The sequence below is a fragment of the Maylandia zebra genome, linkage group LG12, assembly GCF_041146795.1.
Source record: "Maylandia zebra isolate NMK-2024a linkage group LG12, Mzebra_GT3a, whole genome shotgun sequence".
Taxonomy (NCBI): domain Eukaryota; kingdom Metazoa; phylum Chordata; class Actinopteri; order Cichliformes; family Cichlidae; genus Maylandia; species Maylandia zebra.
Genome location: NC_135178.1, coordinates 37,805,637 through 37,821,085, shown reverse-complemented (window position 1 = coordinate 37,821,085; position 15,449 = coordinate 37,805,637). Strand labels below are relative to the sequence as shown.

Below are 15,449 nucleotides of genomic sequence, written 5' to 3'. Positions count from 1 at the left end.
CGTCCAGTTAAAGAGCTGCTGGTGTGCGGTGAGTGAAGTTTGAGCAACACATGCAGAGGTTTTAGCAGCAGGCTTATCCCTGTAGTTCCCTCCTCCTGTTGCTGAATGGAAAGGAGCTGGGCGGACTGGAAGGGAAGAGCAGGGCTGTTTATTTCCAGCCTGTGTTTGCTTTAGTCACTGAGAGTTCCAGGCATACCAAGAACAAGCCTCTGTATTTAGCCAACGCGGTGTGAATGCGGCGGCCTGGCTGTGACGGAGGGCATTTTCAGCTGGAAGTGTTGGAGTTTGGACTTTGATTTAAGCAGCTTTGATTGGCCCGTAGCTGCTCTTTTAACTGGGTGATAGCTCGTGGTCACTTCTGCCTGTAACAGCTAAAACGTGGACACTGGATGGATTTTGAACGAGGGAATATTGACGTTGCCTCTCAGAGCCCTTTGCCTTCTTTCTTATGTGAGCTTTGGAAGCGACGGTCTGTTTGTGTCACAGCTTTGAACCTTTGGTTTCGTCACACCTCGGTGAGCCGACTTTGACAGATTAATTTTGTTTTAAATCTCCTGCCGCTTTTGTGGAAAAGCCTGAGTGCTAATTATTTTGGCAGAGAATGTTTTAGTTGGACCCAAACTATGTGAGACGCAGAGATGTGAGAAATTTGAGATGTTTGTACTCGCTCTGTCAAATGATGACGACCGTCTGTGGCCAGAGGTGCCGGCAGCGTGCTGCGAGCATTAGACTAACTCTGTGTAAACAAAGAAAATACCTGCACGTTAAGAGTCGGATCAGATGAAGCTGTTGGGATTTGTGGATTTGTCCTCTTTATTTTCCTCCTCCTGTTTTTACCATGTGGCTGAATGAAATGTGCATAGATCTATTTATATGTAAGAGTGGGTTTATTGTGATTTTATGTCTCAAATTAACAGGATAAATGATTTTCCTGACTCTCACACTGTCACAGACTTGCTCAGTAGATCCTCTCAGTATGTACGAGTCTATAAATCGGTCTGTTTCCAGCATTAAAGCGACACTAATACATTTTTGTGGTCTCTCTTACAGAAAGAGGACAAAGATGCCCAAGCACAGAAGACGAGAAGGACTCTGAGGCCCCCTACTATGTTGAAACTCCTTATGGTTATCAGTTAGACCTGGACTTCCTCAAGTATGTTGACGACATCGAGAGGGGCAACACCATTAAGAAGCTGAGTATCCAGAGGAAGCCCAAAGTGGCCAAACCCTCGGCGGTGCCTCGGGGCAGCACTGGCGGGGTCGGCGCTCAGGCTGAATGGACCTCCACAGACTCGCTGTCCTCCTCCAACAGTGACGGCAAACAGTCCCCGGTCTTCTTCACCAACAGGGCCGCTGCCCCGCTGACCCCCACCCTCTCCAGGGCAGCCTGTGAGGTGCCTCTGCATCAGCCGTGTTCAAGCATTGCAGAGCAGAAACAGCTCCTCCCCCCGCCGTCGCCCAGGTTTGCCCCTCGGCACAACCCTCAAGTGGAGAAGACCCTCATGGAGACCCGCCGTCGGCTGGAGCAGGAGCGTGCGCTTCTGCAGCCGCTAAGCGAGCCTCCGATGCCCCGCCGGCGTCTTGCCAGCTTCGGTGGTATGGGCTCCAGCAGCTCGCTGTCCTCCTACTCTGGCTCCATAGGCACAAGCCAGATCTCTCCCAACACCTATCAGACTCTGCCCATCAACGGTCATCTCCCTAACGGAGAGTATAACCCCTATTACCCACCATCCAGGGGCAGCTCCATCCGCCACAGCCCCATGAGCTCTGGCGTGGCTACCCCGGTAACGAACGTCAGCCCGTTACACCTGCAGCAAATCCGGGAGCAGATGGTCGTGGCGCTCAAGAAGCTGAAAGAGCTGGAAGAGCAGGTGAAAACCATTCCCATCCTGCAGGTGAAGATTGCCGTTCTGCAGGAGGAGAAAAGACAGTTGGCTGCTCAATCAAAAGGTCAAGGTCTTGGCGGCTTCCGCAAACGTTCCTACAGTGTAGGCTGCGCTGACCAAATGGAAAACCCGGGCCCCATCCAAAAGGAAACAGAGCTGCACATCATCGAGCCAGAAGCCCAGGAGCAGAGCGCTCAGAGGCTGGAGGAGTTCAGACGCCTGGCTGCTGAGGTCCAAGCACTGGAGAAGACTTCCAAGGACAACGCAAATGAAAATCAGCCTCAAAACCTCACGCAGAACCAGGCCCACCAAAAGTCTGTTGGCATAGTTACTGATCAAAATATGAATAATCTTCCAGCCACCCAAAGAAAGCCAGAGAAGGAACGCTGTTTTCGGGACGCGGGGGTGTCTACAGAGCGGCTGGAAATCCGGAGCACTGCAGTTGGCGTCACCGAGGCCATGCTGGGCATGAGCAGCGAAGCTGAGAAAGAGATCGAGCTCCAGCAGCAGACCATCGACTCCCTGAAGGAGAAGATCTACCGCCTGGAGGTGCAGCTCAAAGAAACCACTCATCAGATGGAGATGGGCAAGCTGAAACTGGAGCTCCAAGCTGCCGGTGGGTCAAACAAGAAAAAAGCAGACAAAGGTTTGATGGTCAGGCCGGAGATGTACAGCGCCTGTGTGGAGGCGAAAGTCCAGACACGCAGCCAGGGAGTGGGCGAACATCTGGAATTCAGCCATGTTAGCACTGCTAAAAGTCCACAGACTCTGACTAGAGGAGTGTCCTGTCAGCCTTCTGTGCACAGCGTCGCCACAGGACCGGATATCCCCATGGACCGGTGGGTGGTGCACGAACAGATGGAGGTGTCTGACCAGTGTGTAGGACGGCACGTGGAGACGTGCCATCGGCAGGTAGGCGTAGAGCTCAGCGTTTGTGAGGTGGGAGTGAACACAGAGGAGCTGGTGGACAGCTTGACCCTCGGTGAACCCGCGATGGAAGCCAGCAAAGAGCAGAGATCCATGGGCTGTGGAGACTGTTCGGTGGATGTGATCGTTAGTCCCATCAAGACGCTGGTGTCACAAGGAACTGAGACTGACCGTGTCAGTCAAGTGGACTCTGGAGTCACGGCAGCTCCTGAGTTCCTGACTCAGGAGACCAGCACTGAGGCAGAAGTTGCACACAAGTCCACGAACACGAAGCAGGCTGTCCTCTCAGACTCATTCACTCACATGGAGTCGGTTACATCAGATAAGCAAACCAACACGGTGGTCACAGAAACCCGGACCGTCGCTGCCGGAGAAGGACTCGTCAAAGACGTTCACTCAACGGCAAAGATGCGTTCGATCGCCGTTGGAACCACCTCGGACGTGGAGCTCTTGCCCGGCAAATTGAGCTCAACTAAAACCAAAGAATGCGGGGTGGGGCCAGTGAGCGTCCATGAGAATTTCCTGGTTGGTTTAAAAACCAGAAACATAGCATGTGGCCCCTCCCAGCCGGCTGAGTCTGTGGCGAGCATCGGCAGCCAGGAGACGGCAGAGGTGAAGCCTGCGCCGGCCGCTGTGCACGCTGATCCGGCCGCCCTGCAGGCGCACGGTGGCGTCAGCTTGGACCATTACATCGAGCGCGTGCAGAAGCTGCTGCAGGAGCAGCAAATGCTGCTGGCCGAGAACTATACCGAGCTGGCGGAGGCATTCGGCCAGCCCCAGTCCCAGTTTGGGGTCATCAACAGTCAGCTGGTCAGCACACTGTCATCCATCAACTCAGTCATGAAGTACGGGAGCGCCGAGGACATCCTGAAGCTGCAGGCGGAGTCAAAAGAAGGTGAGGGTACTGTTTATTTATTATATCAGACTAGAGTCTGACATGTAGACCGACTCGAGCTTTCCTCCCATTATGATAATGGCTCTTCTGTAGCTAACGATCGTGTCATTTGATCGTCCTCAGCTGATGGAGTTTGCTCCGCTGTCACAGAGATGATGTGATTTCCATTTCATCCTCTTCATGTTTGCTTCTCCATTTTGAAAGCGAGCATTTCCTCCAAACCTAAAGTTATTATTTCGTTTGTATGAAAGCAAAGTAACAAATTCATAAAATACTGAAATGCCTCCTTCACTCAAAACTACAGCACAGACCTCGTGCTTATCTTTATATTTTTACATGCTGTAGGCATTTCTGGGAGTATTTCAACTTGCTATGCAGCAATACAAACGTTATATCCCAAATTTTAATAATGTGTGTGCATTAAATCCATAATAACTACACATATTGCAAAAGAAGTGCAATAAACTACAAAAAAAGGATTTTTTTTATTTTTTTTTTACACACGTTTCTACTTAAAGAAATTTCAAGTGTCTTCATAGTTTCATTTTTGAGATACACAATGTTTTTTTTATTAACTGCAGGAAAAACGAAATAACTATTATAAAAAAACAGCATCAAGAGAATCTACTTCCAACAGGTCAATTAAGCCTCCCAGAAACTGTACAGAAAGGCATGAACTTTCATAAACACAGTAAACCTTTGAGAGGCGCTGCAAGGAAAAACTACGTTTCCCCAAAACATGACGTCACGTCCGGTTTTGACAGGTGATGGTGAACATGCGATGGTTTGCGCTGATGTAGGAAGTGCTGCAAACAGCTGATCAGATTGGCAAAGCGTGTTTCAGGATTATTATGTTTTTGTTGTTGCAGTGATTTTTATGTTTTGTTTTTTTGTTTTTGTTTTTTTTTTTTTTTTTGCAAAGCCATTTGGAAGAAAATTGAATGCATGTTATGCAATTTCAACTCCTCCAGTTTCATATACAAAAAAAGTGCGCCAGCTTATGTGGTTGCAATTCTACCAGGATTTAAAAATGTTACGTTTAAGCTCCGATGGGCCTAAACGGGTTACAGACAGCTGTGACGGCACAAACCTGTCGACATTCAGCTGAGTGATGTGAAGTTTGCAGTAGCTACAGTTAAAGTTTTAACATGGGAGTCTATGGGGACTGCCTCAAGTGGTCATTAGAGGAACTGCAGGTTTTTCAGCCCTGGACGAGTGCTGCTCGTCTCAGACACATTTGTATGCATGTCAGTGTTCTAATGAGCTGAATCAAGGTGTAGTTCAGGACTGAAGGGTGGGTGCTGGTTTGGAGTTTAGGGGGTGGGGTTGTCACACACGTGTAGAGAGAATCCTGATAGGATCAGACAGGCCGTGCTGATCTGTGACCCTGAAAAATGTGGCAGGGCCTTTGGACTTGAACCAACAATGAGCTCATTTCTTTCAGGAGGCAGTAATGTCGCACCATTCTTCCACTTGTTGTTTTTGCGGGCCGCCCTGCCTTCACTAACAGCTCCCTGCTGATGCTGATTCATGGCTCCTTCTCCCTTACATAACACACGTTGTTGCAGATGAGCACGCGGCGACTCTGTGCTCCTTTCTGGCCTCTTTTGCGATGTCATCACACATTTCCTCTTTTGTTTTTATCCCGTTCTTGTGACTTTACTCCTGCCATCAACATTCAGCACACAGTTACATTAAAGTCACGGCTGATGCTGCTCCTTGGAGCACCAAGAGCCTTTTTCCTACTGAATGCTGCCGTCTTCAAATCATAGGAGTGAAAAACTGTCTTGATTTAGAAAACTGGATCTCAAATCGCTCCTCGCCTCTGTGGCGCTCTGTCGTTTCAGACGGTAACAAAGTGAACGTTCAGAGCTCAAAATGTCTAAACCTGCCTGACCTTTTCTTTTGTTCCCCTTGTCAGAGAGCAGTCAGCAGCTCCAGCTGTCGTCTGTCGGGGCGAAGCACGTGGAGAAGTCACCTGACCTCACAGCAGCGGATACGCCTGCGAACACGCCGTCGCAGCAGCAGATCAGTGCGGCCGAGCAGAAGAGCCGCATGGACCTCCAGATGTCTACAGCGCTGCATGGTGCGACTGCAACAACACAGCTCATTGTTGTTATTATTATTCCAATATTAAATATTTTAAGAGCGCTGCAGTTTACAAGCTGCATATAAAAGATGGACCTGCCACTGTCGTCTGTAGTTGGAATCAACATCTTGAAGTTTCTGTTTGTTTTGTGGGTAGTTTTGAGCTAATGCTAACAAGTCTGGCTAGTCCAGAGACTCTGAGGCGTCCCACAGACGCCTGCTCGTTATTTCTAATGAACTTCCTGATAAAATACTACAGCTTCATCCTAATTGGACAGCCAAAAGTGCTCCAGGCCACGCCTCTGACAGTGTAAATGTACCCCTGTCCTGACTGTGGAGGTTGCAGGTTCTGAGATGGAGGTCTGGAGGCTGAAGGTGGTTTCGAGTATCATAGACTCCCAGATCTGTGTTGCTTCTGCTTTTAGCTCAATCAGTTTTATTTTGGTGCTGCAGCCACACCCACCTGACTGCTACGTCTTATGGTCAAGTGCTGAACCTTAACATGATTCAAAGGTTTTCCCTCCACAGCAGACGGGCTGATGTCTGATGCTCTGTGACCCAGGAACATGAATCAGATTGTCAGCTCGTGCTTTTTGGACTCTGTTGCTCAGTTTGAGAGTCAAACACATCTTATTTGCCTTCTTCGGCCCCCGAGTCCATTTATCAGGGTTATAAACACTGCGAGCTGAAGTCACTGTTTCAGCTGCAGTTCCTGTTCCTGTGCAGAAGCAGAGCGCCAGAACAGTAAGAGCGAGGCTCTGGAGCGTGAAGCAGATGTTTTCCTAAGTTATCTGACCAGATGTTTAGGCTGTGGTCTGCTGGCTGTAGAGACGGCCCCTCAGCAGAACATTCAAACGCTTCTTTCACAACCCGGCTGCTGTAAGGTGCGCGTTACCTCACCTGAGCTGACTGTAGGAGGTTACCTCGCGCAGACGCCAGGTGACGTGTGAAACGCCACCACGAGCGCCGTCATCGGCCCGACGAGCGGCTCGCGCCACTCTCACTCCCAGCTGTCAAAACACGGGAAGCGTGCTGAACGACTCTGTTGCTAATGAGCAGCGCACGCGCCTGTGTGTACACATGCAGCTCCTGCATGCTGATGCATGAACTCCCCGCGGCGTTAAGGAGGCCCCTCGGTGGAGGCAAGTCCTGGCAGATGTGCTGAGTGTTTCTGGCTCGCTCTGCTGGTATTTCGGTTTTCGAGGCCTCTACTTAAAATGACTGAGATACTTCGGGCTTTGAGTCGGCTTCCAGCGCCTCACGGACAGATGAGACGGACACTTAATGGCTGCTTTCGTCTCTGCCAAAGCTCTCGATCATGTCAGAACTTTTAGTGGAGCATTCAGGCGTTATCGGCTCTTTGTAACCAGCTCAATGGGCTATTTAGTTACATGGTGTGTTAATTATGCAGGAGGAGAGTTGGAGGGATGATTTTATGAGGAGGATCGTGATGAAACATGGGAAAGAGACGGAAACGACGAAGGAAAAACACTTTGCACTCCGAAAAGTCTCACCTTACACACTATAAATAACGGAAACATAAATGGTCTTATTTTAATGATGCATAAACTCCAGATAAGTGTGTCTGTCACAGCCCTGTAATACTGTCTCAGCCACACACGGCTGTAAACAAAAGGGAGCCTAAATAGTCCAGCTGTTTAACATGATTCCAACAGGGGGCGCTGCGCTCATGAACAGAGGTGAAATATAGAAGCTGGAGCTTACAGATGTCAGAGATCTGATTTAATCTTATTGTTTATTCATTTAGTGACGAGGGTCTGTTTGAGATGAAGTCCTGACGAGGAACGTATCTTTGTTCATAAGTGACGTCTGAATATCTGCAGTGTTCAAAAATATGTGAACACACAATCATCACATGACGGCAGTTAAACGTGATTCTGTCGCTCAGGAAACAAAAGCATTCTGCAAATCAAAGTGACAACAGGAGGAAACGACGCAGGCGGTGCCGTCGCTGCGCCCTCGTCGTCGCTGCGCCCTCGTCGTCGCTGCGCCCTCGTCGTCGCTGCGCCCTCGTCGTCGCTGCGCCCTCGTCGTCGCTGCGCCCTCGTCGTCGCTGCGCCCTCGTCGTCGCTTCCTGAAGTTGAACTTTGTGTCACATTGTGATGATGAAGGGTTTCCTTTTTTATGTATCGATGAACTATTCATGTTTGGATATAACAGCGCGCCTACATGGTGCTTTTTATTAACGATAAACACACAGCCCTGTTTTAAAGCAGCCTGTTCGATTTATCAGATGAGTTTAAGTTGATTCTGGATTATGTGTCATGTTGTCGGCTCTGGTTTACGATGTTCTGCGTCTCCTGCAGGGCAGAGCACCCTGAAATCCATCATGAAGAAGAAAGACGGCCGAGCCGACTCCAACGGCACGAAGAAGAACCTGCAGTTCGTCGGGGTGAACGGAGGGTGAGAATGTTTTTAATCAGAAGTTTGTAGCGTGAGAGTTTTTCAGTGTTTGTGTCCCGGCTGAGGTCAAAGGTGGCAGGGCTCACGTTTGCTCAGCTGCGTCGACGCCGAGCCTCACGAGCTCGTTAGTGTTGTTCGCAAATATGAAACCCGAGCTGCTGATCTGCACTCACATCTTTGTTTCTGCACCTCTGTCGCCCCCTCGTGGCGCAGATACGAGACTACGTCGAGTGACGACTCCAGCTCAGAGGACAGCAGCTCCTCTGGGTCAGACGAAGAGGACGAGGAGGAGGAGGAGGAGGGGTACGGAGGAAAGGAGGAACACCAGAAAGTGGAGGGGCAGAGCCTGAGGGAGGAGTTCCAGCCCGAGGGAGCAGAGGACGTGGACAAGAAGGATGACGAGGAAAGTTCAGAGAAGCAGGAGACGAGAGAGAGGCGAGTAAAGAAGATGAAATCATGATGATATTTTTCTGTCTGTAAATTTGATCAGTTGTGTTAGGATGAGGCTGAAGCTATTAGAAGAATGACGTCTGTTTGACCTCGACTCAAAGGTACGAGCTGAGCGAGAAGATGCTGGCTGCATGCGACGTTCTCAAGTCGCACCTCAGTGACTCCAAGGCTGTGACCAACAAAGACCTGGTGAGGAATCTGATCAGCTGTTTGTTAAACGATGTCATGAAACGTGGTTTGGAGCGCAGCGCTGACCAGTCACCACGGTGGATTCAGTGTGACACGCCCACTGTGCTCCCAGAGCTGGGCCTTTGGCTAAATTTGCCTGTCGGCGTGCTGATGGTCACTTCCTGTCTGTGCAGAGAGGCTGTCTCAACACGGTGCAGCACGAGTGGTTCCGCGTGTCCAGCCAGAAGGCGGCGGTGGCGGCCATGGTGGAGGACTACCTGGGAGCTTTCACGGACTTCTCTCCCGCCGTGCTGCGCCACATCGTCAACATGGCCGACGGCAACGGCAACACGGCGCTGCACTACAGCGTTTCACACTCAAACTTCCAGGTGGTGAAGAAGCTGCTGGATGCAGGTGAGAGCTGCGTTCGTGCGAGGCGGCTTTGAAGCGATCGGCTCCCAGGAGAGGCGCTGCTGAGGGAGGGCTTCATCTCCCGCCTCCAGCTTCTTCTTCTCCATTTATACTGTTTGTTTGTGTTTGTTTTCTAAATGTAAAAACTGAAGACAGCAGACCGTCTGTCCATCCTGTAAGTCCTCGGCTCGTTCACTGGTGGAGCGCTGCGGGTAGGATGAAGTTCAACTTAAAAAAAACTTTATTTAACTTGATGTGGGCACAGAGCAGTGAGACGTTCATGTTGAGGGACGTGCAGTCTTTATTTGTTGTCTATAAAACGTCTCAGATGTCACGATGGTCAGATTTCACCTTTTTGTCTTCCTGGTTTCTCCTCGTGCTTCACCTCCTTTTTCCTCCGTCCTGACAGTCGAGGAGGATCCTCCCTCTCTGTCCCCGCAGCTCCTGCTGTTAACAGCAAAATAATTATCTGATAGTTTGACACAAAGGCAGCTGAGTGACCTCGTGATGCAGATGCAGGCGGGACACGGCTTCACGCTGGAAGACGATGAAGGAAAACACTGAAAGTGAGGATACAAGGATACAAACGGCTTCGGTTGGTGCTGTCTCCACACAGGAGGGGGCTCCTCCGCCTTCCTCTCAGGCTCGAGGCTTGTTTGGACTCAGAGTTGTAATAAAGAGTGGTTAAATGTGGTGGCAGTAATATGACTTCCAGTCAGCAGGACTAGAAACGGTCTGTTTGCATTTCCATATCTTCCTGTGAGAAAATATATTTTAAAGCTCGGGCAGGAAATCTGCACGTGTGAGTTAAATGTCACCAAGAACATGTAGACGACACGGACGCTCACATTTGGGCTCCAAGACAGGAAAGTTTTCTCGTCCTCGCTGACGCTCCCACACAGCGAGCTCCGCGGAGGCTCAATAGACTGTGATGAGGTCGCTGCCACTCGCTGCTCTGAAGGCCTTTTGTCTCCTCTGCCTTTTGTGTCCTTGTGTCCGTGACGCCGTCTCCGCCCCCTCCTCCCATTGCAGCCTTTGTCCGTCCCAGTTCTAGCTGAGGCCTCCGCTCGCTTCGCTCCCATCCGGCCTCTGACGGGTTTCTTCCCCCTCCATGTTGGCGTGTTCAGCTTGTAGAGAGTGTGAGGAGGAGCAGACGGTACGACTCGAGTGTTTCCTTTTTGTTTATTCACGAGGAGAAGCGACTGACAGACGCGTCACATGCTGACACGTCTGTGTCGTCGTTGACTGACGGTGACGAGTCAGTGTCCAAGCTGACCCCCCCAACCCACCACTGACAAAAATGTCTTTGTCCAACCTTCTGGAAGTTTTAAACTGTCTGTGTTGGTGTGTGTTTCAGACGTGTGTAATGTGAACCAGCAGAACAAGGCGGGATACACCCCCATCATGCTCGCCGCGCTCGCAGCCGTGGAGACGCCCAGGGACATGCGTATTGTGGAGGAGCTCTTCGGCAAGGGTGACGTCAACGCACGCGCCAGTCAGGTCAGTGAGAGGAGGTCAAAAGGTCGCAGCAGTAATACGAAGGTCACGATGGCCAGACAAGAGCAGAGTCGCTCTAAAAAGCAAACGAAGCAAAAGCAGAAATGAAACGTGCACGATGGACGGAGCAGAAACGGGAACGTTACTGAAAAAATCAGAAATGCACAAATGAAGCTAAACATGAGTCGATGAACGACTGCCTGCAGGAGTTTAAACAGAGTTTAGTTTAAACCTCTGGAGCTGCTGAAGTGGGAAAATTGCACTTTAGTGACACCGTGTGGTGGAGAAGGGTAAAGCCTGGACTTTTAAAAGTGAGACAAATTTAAGTTTGTGAAATACTGAACATTTGATCTGGAGTCGTGTTTGGGAACGATGCAGCGGGAACACGACCCGTTAGCGTGGACTGCTTCCAGACAAAGCTTCTCAGAGCTGCTGGAGAGATTTTGACCTGGTGCCACTCGGTGTGTTTGTGATGAACACAAACCAACGTCGAACTGCCTCTAGGAGAGTTTTCAAACATGTTGAAATATAGAAAAGGATTGTTTGCATCCTGTGATCATGAATAAACAGTAACATCAATCATCTGGATGATTGTTCCTTCTTTACCTGAACCATGCATCGTTGCTTCACCCAGGCTCCGCCCACCGTACAGTTGTACTGGCTGTGCTGTGATACTGTGGATGTTTGTGTGGCTTCATTGAAAACGGCAGCTGTGTGATCAGAGCTCTCCATTTAATGAAACCGTTTTAGTTCAGAGTTGATATTTGCACGAACGCGTCGGCGTGGAGGCCGGAAGCGTCGGGTTTGCTCACCGTGCTTTTGTCCCCGCCGCAGGCCGGCCAGACGGGGCTGATGCTGGCGGTCAGTCACGGCAGGATGGACATGGTTCGAGCTCTGCTGGCTCACGGCGCCGACGTCAACATCCAGGACGACGAGGGCTCGACGGCGCTCATGTGCGCCAGCGAGCACGGCCACGTCGAGATCGTCAAGCTGCTGCTGGCCCGGCCGGGCTGTGACGCCACGCTCAGCGACAGTGTGAGTTGTGTAGAAGAACTTTGTTGCTGTAATGTTGGACCCACTGGTTTCTAACATTAGAGAAGAACTGCAGGTGTGTAGATGCTGTTCTTTTGGTCATGCTGACTTATTTTGTTTGCTCCACCAGGATGAGAGCAGCGCTCTGTCCATAGCTCTGGAGGCGGGACACAAGGACATCGCAGTGCTGCTTTATGCTCACGTCAACTTCTCCAAAGCCCAGTCACCAGTGAGTCGCTATTTTAATGTTGCACCAAATCATGGAAGCTTCGTCACACATTTCAGAACCTCCTTCCTAATAATCTGGTGTGTGTGTGCGTGTGCGTGTGCGTGTGTGTGCGTGCGTGTGTGTGCGTGTGTGCGTGCGTGTGTGTGCGTGTGTGTGTGTGTGTGTGCGTGCGTGTTTTAGGGAACGCCTCGACTCGGCAGAAAAACGTCCCCGAGTCCGACCCGGAGGGGCATGTTTGATTAAACCCAGCCTCTCCTCTGCCCACAAACCCTGCGCTGCTATTGGTTCTCATGCACGACGCCTTACCCATCGCTGGATTTCCCCAACCAACCAATGAGATTTCTGGATTTTCTTTGATCTATGTGCACATTTGCCTCCACGACGAGCCCAAAGTGCCCTTTGAATATGAATGTAAGCAGCTGGTGCTTCACAGACTGGCTGAAACGTGTCCAAAGTCACAAACTCTGGAGTTCAGACCAACCTTTAAACTAAAATATGCCTTTTTTTTTTTTTTTTTTTTTTTTTTTTTACTTGATGCTCAGTGTTGATCATAAAGAGCACCAAACCCTCGTCATTTGATTTTATTTTTAATTATGTTTGCGAGCGTCAGCGATGGAGCGCGATCCGGCCATCCTGTACATACCGCTGGCCTCGACATCCCGGTGTCACGTCGGCGTGAGCTAAACTGGAGAAGTTTTACTTTTATACAAATGATTTGTATCTATTTAAAAAGAAGAATCACAGTATTTTGAATATTTCCTTTTACTACTTAACAATCCACGAGGTTATATATTTATCAGAGTATAGTTTTTAATGCAGAGATGTATTACGTTGTACATACGGTGGTCGTTTGACTCCAGTTTCCTTCTGTGTAAAATAAGTTCTCTAGTTTTCATCAAGGTACTGACTTTCATGCTCACGTGAGATTTGAAGTGCCTTAAACTTTACCATGTAACAATAAACACCAATTAAAGAATCCAGACGTGTCGGGTTTGTTCTCACCGCTCGACGTTTCTGCAGAACGGTTTCATACCAGTTAATGAAGAAACTGACCTGTGAACAAAACCGTGGTTCATGAGCAGCAGGGAGGTCAGTGTTGGAGTAAAAGGCATAAAAACAAGTCCTCAGATCAACCTTTTTTTTTCTCTTTTACAAGAAAACTGGGGAAATACTGAGATTAATTGATTCATACGTCAGTGGGGGGTTTTTTTATTTAAAAGATCCTCAGGTATCAGGACTAGAGAGGAAAAATCACACAGTCCAAAGAAAAACCCTGAAGACTTTCAGAAAGCTGCAGAAGTGTTGCTCAAGACCACTTTAAAAATTAAAGTCTGGCTCCTCCAAAACAAATCCACTGCTGCAAACAAAAGGAGCTCGTTCCAGGAGACCTGGACAGGACTATAACCCATCAGTGGGACCAGTAAGTGCTCCTTGGTGCAAAGAGGAACATGCTGAGCACTGCCAGAGCAAAATGACCTCCAGCAGGACGCTGGTGTGAACGTGTCTGACTGAACCAACGGACTTCATGACTGGCTTGAGGATCTGACATCTTCTGGTGGGTGCTGTCACTGTCCAGCACCGAGAAGCTTTTCTGTTTGAGGAGTCCAGCGCTCCTTCATGCAGAGACAATGTCACAGTGGGATATTTGTGTAGTGCAGCCTTAAAGTTATAGTTTGGCGATCAGTCGATCCCTAATTTCCTTCGGGATTAATAAAGTATTCTGATTTCAGAAATGTCCTGAACTATTTTCATTGATTCCGGGGTTTCTGGAGGCTCTTTGTTCAAACATTTCTGGGTTGTTGCCCAAAAATGGCAACAACTGTTTCATTTGAACATATTTTATTATTTCATCTTAAAGAAAAACAGCATTACGTAAAAAGCATGTGCACAGGGGTCGATTCAAATCAGTACAAAAAATATCAGCTTTAATTTAGAAAAGCAGCTTTCAAGACACGCCGCCAACTCACTAAGGTTTATCCACCAGGATCAAAACAAGAACGAGCCAATCACAGAGCAGAAGAAACAAAGTGAGCACGTGCAAATTCTGCTTCAAAAAGTTCTTTTCACTTTAAGATTTTGGTCATTTTGTTTTACTGAGTTTAAACCGTTCTGGTGTTTCTGACCATAAGCTGACGGTTACATGTTTGATGTGTTCAACAACTCGGACCTGCTGGAGTTTTCCAGCTTTGGGAGATAAACACAATAAATGAAGAGACTTCATGACCCAGGTTAATATGATCAAGGGCCAGCAGGTTTGACCTGAGCTCTGCTTTTACTGCACTGTTCAGACAGAGGCCTGATTCTGCCTGAAAGCACAAGCAGAGGGGGGCATAGCTCAGTGGTAGAGCATTTGAGGTCTCCGGTTCAAATCCGGATGCCCCCTGTAGAGGCTCGGTGCTGTTTTATCTGCCCTGCTGACAACAAGCTCTGTGAACCTGTGAGGAAACGACCTGCTCACACTCATAAGAGATTTGATTTCTTATCACAGATGATGAAACCATGCAGCAGATCCTGCAGCTGCTGCTTCACACTGTTAGTTAGCTTTCACCTGTCTGCTGTTGAACTGCTCTTTCTGTTAACAGTTACTGTTGCTGTGGTAACCATCATCTTAGGATTCATTTGCACTTTAATTTAAGAGGTCACTTACCTTCATACATTTCTGTTTGCAGTTATCTGCAGTTTGGTTCAATGCAGCGCAACAAGGCCCTGATGACCTGAAACCCAACGTCCACACACCTCTCCCTGATGTTTAACACACTCTGATGAGTTGGAGACTGAATGAAGCTCAGTCTGACCTAAAATGGCCTTGGCTGCTGACGTCTTCCCTGCTCCTCTCCTCCCACACAGAACCAGGTTTAAAGATGGTTTGATGAGTTCATGCACCGACATTACTGTCATGGCTGGACCAACATCTCAGATGCTTCAGATCCATTTTTCTCTCTAAATATTTGACCCAAGCCTGATCACCTGTGATGAAGATCACCCTCTGAGTCCTCTGTTGTTTTAGGATCCCTGGAAGTCTATTTTAAACCTGTTGTTACTGACCTTGGTTTTGAGTTGGACAGTGATTTTAAATTGGACAACCAAATCAGAGCAGTGGTGAAGTCCAGTTTTTATCATTTAAGGCGACTGGCACGAGTAAAATCTTTTCTTTCGAGGCAGCACCTTGAAGCAGTGATCCATGCTTTTATTTCTTCCCGCCTGGACGACTGTAACGCACTTTATGTGGGGGTCAGTCAGTCACGTCTGCAGCTGGTTCAAAATGCGGCTGCACGACTCCTAACAGGAACTTGAAAAAGAGAGCATATAACCCCCGTGCTGGCCTCTCTGCACTGGCTGCCTGTGTCTTTTAAAGTTCATATTAAAATTCTCATGTTTGTTTTTAAATGCCTTCAGTCTTGCCCCGTCCTACCTCTCTGAGCTTCTTCATCCCCACACACCC

General features: G+C 48.9%; 1 protein-coding gene across 3 annotated transcripts in view; it reads left to right on the top strand.

Annotated features, from left to right (window-relative positions):
- Positions 1-12,983, top strand: part of kank1a (KN motif and ankyrin repeat domains 1a) — a 49,730-nt gene extending 36,747 nt beyond the window's left edge. For all 3 annotated transcript variants that reach the window (XM_076891214.1, XM_076891215.1, XM_076891216.1), the window contains exons 3-12: positions 1,051-3,708; positions 5,630-5,794; positions 8,124-8,220; positions 8,434-8,655; positions 8,772-8,859; positions 9,033-9,252; positions 10,607-10,749; positions 11,581-11,781; positions 11,909-12,007; positions 12,188-12,983. In XM_076891214.1, coding sequence (XP_076747329.1) covers positions 1,051-3,708; positions 5,630-5,794; positions 8,124-8,220; positions 8,434-8,655; positions 8,772-8,859; positions 9,033-9,252; positions 10,607-10,749; positions 11,581-11,781; positions 11,909-12,007; positions 12,188-12,250 — 3,956 coding nt within the window. In that variant the 3' untranslated portion in view covers positions 12,251-12,983. The remainder of the gene's footprint in view (positions 1-1,050; positions 3,709-5,629; positions 5,795-8,123; positions 8,221-8,433; positions 8,656-8,771; positions 8,860-9,032; positions 9,253-10,606; positions 10,750-11,580; positions 11,782-11,908; positions 12,008-12,187) is intronic.
- Positions 12,984-15,449: the final 2,466 nt, after the last annotated feature.